The following is a 5,715-nucleotide window of genomic DNA, read 5'->3' as shown; positions in this document are numbered from 1 at the left end:
TCTTCAATCTCTTCTTGGTGATAGTTGGTTTTTACTGCTGACGCGTACGTTACTCTTTCATTTTTAGTTTTTAGCATTTCCTTGAGCATTGTATTTTTTCTTTCAGTTTTGCTAGGTCTATTGCCATATGCGAAATATTTTCCATAATAGAGCTCATTTTTTTCGAGATTTCTATTTTTGTTTCTTTTGTGATTTTTGATTCATCGAATAATGCGGTCATTTCAGCAATTTCTTTCTTAGCTTTGGATATGTAGTCATGCGGATCAACTTCTTCCTCCATCGCAACGTTTTATTTATCCTGTTTTGTATTCGGGTCTCAACGTGTTAGTGCGACTAACGTACAGTTACACGCGTCCGTTGCCTGCCAGGTTGCAGACTGTACTCAGGAGTAGGAGGCAATAGTGTGTTAAAAGAATCTACTCCATCTACCGGATATCTTTACTAGTTATTAGCGAGTTCGCGTTTGTATTGGGTTTTAGCGAAGACGCAAACCACATTACGTAGGTTGTTGAAAATAGAAACTTAACCACTCGAACGATCGCGCGTCAAAAAACTTTTTTCTCCGATTGCTCGCGGTTTTTTGGCGACGAATTTGAATATTTTCCGCCAACATTAAAAAAATCAAACCTCCGAATTTTAATACGGAGACATAAAACTGATTGTAGTGCTATACAGCCAATGAATTCACCTATATTTTTATAATTATTCTATATTTTTAGAATTGATAGATAAATTATTAAAAAATCTTAAACTTTATGAATGCGCGAAATTAGCGTTTTTGTGATTTGAAATTGCCGCCAGAGGCAGTTTTAAATATCTTTATAGAATATTTTCTACGTTTTTATGTTCTCTATGGCCTGTTTGATAACCACAGATGCAAGAATATAATGGGAAAATAATTTTTTGTACGTTATGCTCTCTTCAAAAGTTTGGTTAGAAAATAATTTTTTAAAATTTGAGTGCGTGACGTGTCAAAATTGAAATCACTGTATTATACTATATAATAAATTTACCACAAAAACTGGTATTACGTTAGGAAGATACATTAACTGTCTACAATTATTAATAAGCATAGTCGCCGTGTTGGCTTTATTTTATTCATTTGATGAATTATACAGAGAGCCTATTTCACGATGTCAAAATCATGGTGCTACTTTTTAAATAATTGTAAATTAGAACTGGAGATTTGTAACCATGTTTTTATATAACGTGCAAAACGAGGAAATAAGGCTTAAAATGAGATATACATCATAGATATAAACATTGCCAATATTTCAGGGGGATACTTTGAAAGTTGATGAAATTCACCAATATTTGACGAAAAATCACTACTGACAGCTATCTTAAGGTCAATCTACATAGGGTATATCGGAATATGTAAAATGATGATAAATTTGTATATATATATCAAACCTTTGTATGACCGTAGAATGGCAAATAAAATCATAGTGATAATTTTATATCTAAACGCAAAGGTATCGAAAAAAAATGGATGAGGGGAAAATAATTGATGGAACCAATAATTGATTTATTTATTAAGCCCTAATATCCTTTTAAATCAATATTACAGTTGTATGGTTACAATGAAAGAGCAGTATTTTGATTTAAACATTGTTTACACACTTTGTCATAATAAAAATGTATTCAGTTTATTGGTTTATTCATAATTTAAGAAAATCAATACATAATAATATCATTGTGCCTCGCTATAGAGTGAGATTCTGAGTATCGCTCTGGTGAGGGACCACCATTCAGAATTGAACATTGCTTGAATTGGCTTAGTTATGTTTAGTGACTAGATCTGGAAAAGACTAATACCTTGATACATTAAAATTGCCAAGAATACATACATTTCCTCTTTATTCGTGGGAGCCCATTTATTGGTACGCGCATGACGCTTAAATTGTTTTTTCGCAATCCATTGATCTGCATACCTGTTGGTCTCTCTCGCGATCAGTTCAACGAAATCTGCATCAAAGATTTTAAGAAAGGCATCCACAGGTTTGCCCATTTCGTCGGTATTGAAAGTTGGTCCCGGCGTGCCTGTGAAAGTCTCCCTTATCCCAGTAAAACGTAAGATATCATTAGACCAATCGAAAGAGTAACCTTCAGGCGGCAGAATCAAACGCATTGCCTCACTATCTACCTGGTCTTGTCTACTAAAGTCTATGGCCATAGCGGAGTTAGGTGAAACGTTGATAATATTATGATAAGGTATTGGCGGCATGCAGAAGGTATCCTCATCGCTCTCTTCGTGGTCGACGTCACTCGCTTCGTCATCCTCGTCGCTCGATCTGTCCATTTCTGAAACAACAGAAAACCCAAATTAATTTAATGTGTCTATATTACGATAACCCACTGCCTCTGGTACGGCTTATGACTCGCAATACGATGGTCGCGGGATCAAATCAAATAAATTATATTTGAATAATTAGTGTTATTTTCACACAAAATTCATTTAAAATAATATATATTATATTTGCGGCACGTTCCAGAGTGGAAGATACCCATAGTATCGCCCTGGTGTAAGACCCCATTCAGAATTGAAACGTTGCTTGAAATGGCTTTTGACGGCCGGCATAGTCCAGTGGTAACGCATTGGACTGCCATTCCGAAGGTCGCCGGTTCGAACCCGGCGTGCGCAAATAAATTTTATTTGATTGATTTGTGTTATTTCACAATTAATTAATTAAAATAATAATTAAAATAATATATAGTATATTTGCGGCACGTTCCAGAGTGGAAGATACTACCAGTATCGCCCTGGTGTAAGACCACCATTCAGAATTGAAACGTTGCTCCAAATGGCTTTAGCCGTGTTTAGTGACTAGATCTGAATAGCCAGGTACTTCCCCATCTTCCTCTTTCCCTTCCCCACTTACCTTCAGCCTCACAACATCCCCCAATTGGGGATGCCATAGTCTCACTGGCTCCAGCTGAGGCTCTTGTGAGGTATTCATATAAAAAAAAATATAAAAAGTTAATCAAATACTTGAGGCGGGCAATGTCAGGAGTCAGAATAGCACAGTCAGGTAGGTATGGAATGAAGAAAAGAGTGTGTGTGCCAAGATCGAGTTGCATGGTGGTTCATCCTCTCTGCCTACCGAAATGGCGTGAAGGTAAGTTAGTTAGTTTTATAACTCACGGTTTCCAAGTACAGACTCTTCTAGTACAGCTGCCTCGTCCACGTTACTTTTTCTGCCCATGTCTGACTCTGAAATAAAAGAAAACACAAATTTACAGTAGAATTTGGATATAATGACTTTGCATTTAACGGTCTACTGTTTTAAGTGACGATAATGTAAACTCTAGTAAGGTTTCATAGCTTTTAGTAGGAAAACGTATCCGTTTAAAGTGACCAACTACGTAAAGCGACCTATTTTAATGATAATTTGTCCGGTTACAAAACCCACCTACCAATACAGCCTCGCAACACAATGAGTCCCGTGAAGCGAAAGTGTTTTTTCAATTTAAGAAAAAAATGCTGTATTACACCGTTTAGAAGCCGGTGAATCAAATGTAATCCTCGCAAAGAAGTTCGGCATGTCTTATTTCTCACTCTGCAATACCCGTTACAGAAAAAAGATGTGTAATGATGCATCCACGACATAACAACAATACATTTTGTATGTTTGTTATGTGGAATTTTTAAGTACTATGCTTATTTCCTGCCAATATACCAACAGTGAAACTGTGCTAGGGATATCAATATAAAATATAGATAATTGATTTTATATTGAGCCCCTGGTATGACATTTCAAAAAATAAACTCACCGTTCCCAAACGCCGACAATTCTTCGTAGAATGGTACGTCCACCCACAGCTCGCTGTGATAGCCGGCTTCCGGAGAGAAGAGTTCCCCACTCCGCGATGTCCCAGGTAACGGCTCGGGAGATGCTGCACGGATAGGCATAATTGGTGCATTGGGAGCCGTTGATTGGGTCTGTGCGGGAGTGGACATCCACGGTGGTGGTACGGGTCGTGGCAACGGTGAAGGCGTCCCTTGTGAAAAGGGACACGTTGTTCTCTCCGGAGATGGAATTCTGAAAACATTTACATAAATCATAGAAAATTGTTCTCATTCACGTGTGAAACAGTAAGTACAGTATGTAAATAAACAATAAAATAAGAACTCTGTAAAATATGCACTGAATGTGCCAAATGCACAGAGCGCTGAACTTACCAACTCTCACTGTAAGAGTGGAACGCTGTCAGGAAAAAACAATAATATTGTACCAAGCATCTAAATACGATTACTTACTTTTGTTTAGTTTTTCTTGGAGGTGCGGTAGGGAGCAAAATGCGCGCCGCCTGCTTCTTGAATTTTCGGCTTTCCAGCTCTAGCCGGATGGAAGCAGGCAGGGCCCTAACAGCCTTTAGGGCCTTGACGCGATCCTCTCGCACCAGTAGCAAAGCAGGGTCGCTGTTTAAATAAATACAAATATATGATGAGTTCAACGGCCACAGCAAAGTACTTTCATAAAAAAACATTAAAAAATACTAACACTCCAGACGAGGCTGCAATTGCAGCTCTGCGTTGACGTCCACGTGCAGGTAGTCCGGCACCAGCTCGTACCCCACGTCTCCCTTTTCCTCTGCCTCCTCTTGCAGTCAGCACCGCTCTATAAATTTTAAATTGAAAACACTTAATGTAAGTACTTAAATGTTTAAATTTTGTTAAATATTGCACTAATATAAAATTTGAAAATAATTATTGGGTTGTGGAGTGATCCCTTTCCCTGGACGACAGCTGTTTCTGCACAAATTTGGTAAAAGTAAACAAATTAATTAATTATACAACTAAATTACTAAATTTTTATTGTGTGACGAAGGCTTTACACCATTTTACATGTGAAAAAGAGTCAACTTTTTGACATATGACTTAAAATAATTGGTTAGCAAATATCTGTATTAATAATGAACCAATTCAAATAAAACTTATATATATCTCTTTGTTTTGAATCACTGTGATGGAATATCTATATTTCAAATGCGCGAGTGCAGTATTTAAGACATTATTGTAAATCAAAAACAGATGACGTCTTCAGTTGACGTAATCTTACACAAAAACTTCAACCAAAACAATATAATACAAACAAACGAATTAAAAACGCATTTCAAAGATAGATAAGTCAATCATGATTACACAGATATATAATTATGCGTTAAAAACCCAATAAATTAATTACTTACGGCATTTTAGGAAGAGTCCAAAATTTCGTGAATGTTGAAAATTTATAATTTTGTTTTTGACAGGACGCCATAAAAAAACCGCGAAAACTCGTTAAATAACACTTCAAAGACAACGGATAAGTTCATAGACAAAGAGAATATATTATCAGCTATTCGATAAAACAAGTAGCTGGCCATGGAAACGTTTTAAATAATTACAATAAATATTTTACGAATGGTAGAAAAATCGGTCCATTTTTGGACCGATATCAATCGCAGAAAAATAAAAGTGGTCGATTTTTCGACCGAAATCGTTCCAGTGGTTATAACTATGATAAATATTGATTATTTCAAAATATTTCTTGATAATTATTGAACAATACATTTATGACGACTACAATAATGTCTATTTGAAAAATAATCCTGTAGGTATACTGAACTTTTATGTGCAATGTGACATTAAAAAAATGGTAATTTGAGGCTAGCAAATACTGTATAATTATAGGTTATGATATACGAAATGGCAATATAAAATGACGGTGT

The 5,715-nt window shown here is 36.1% G+C and overlaps 1 protein-coding gene across 1 annotated transcript; it reads right to left on the bottom strand.

Moving 5' to 3' along the window:
• Positions 1-1,795: 1,795 nt before the first annotated feature.
• LOC149409124 (uncharacterized) lies at positions 1,796-5,243 on the bottom strand. The gene is made up of 7 exons (XM_089650159.1): positions 5,194-5,243; positions 4,506-4,622; positions 4,262-4,423; positions 3,775-4,043; positions 3,146-3,214; positions 2,147-2,304; positions 1,796-1,801 (listed from the first exon to the last, which is right to left on the bottom strand). The coding sequence occupies exons 1-7, from the start codon at positions 5,196-5,198 to the stop codon at positions 1,796-1,798; spliced, it is 786 nt and encodes a 261-aa protein (XP_089506285.1). The 5' UTR covers positions 5,199-5,243.
• Between the last annotated feature and the right edge of the window lie 472 nt (positions 5,244-5,715).

The sequence above is a fragment of the Hesperophylax consimilis genome, unplaced genomic scaffold, assembly GCF_061612785.1.
Source record: "Hesperophylax consimilis isolate HC1 unplaced genomic scaffold, BYU_Hcon_1.0 scaffold_36, whole genome shotgun sequence".
In the NCBI taxonomy this organism is placed as follows: Eukaryota; Metazoa; Arthropoda; class Insecta; order Trichoptera; family Limnephilidae; genus Hesperophylax; species Hesperophylax consimilis.
This window is presented reverse-complemented; position numbering and strand designations above follow the sequence as displayed.

Excerpts from the sequence above, each read along its gene's own strand:
- LOC149409124 (XM_089650159.1), bottom strand. Across the intron at positions 4,424-4,505 it reads ATTGCAGCCTCGTCTGGAGT|CGACCCTGCTTTGCTACTGG; the intron begins GTTAGTATTTTT and ends TTATTTAAACAG. Across the intron at positions 4,044-4,261 it reads CCAAGAAAAACTAAACAAAA|AATTCCATCTCCGGAGAGAA; the intron begins GTAAGTAATCGT and ends AAATGTTTTCAG.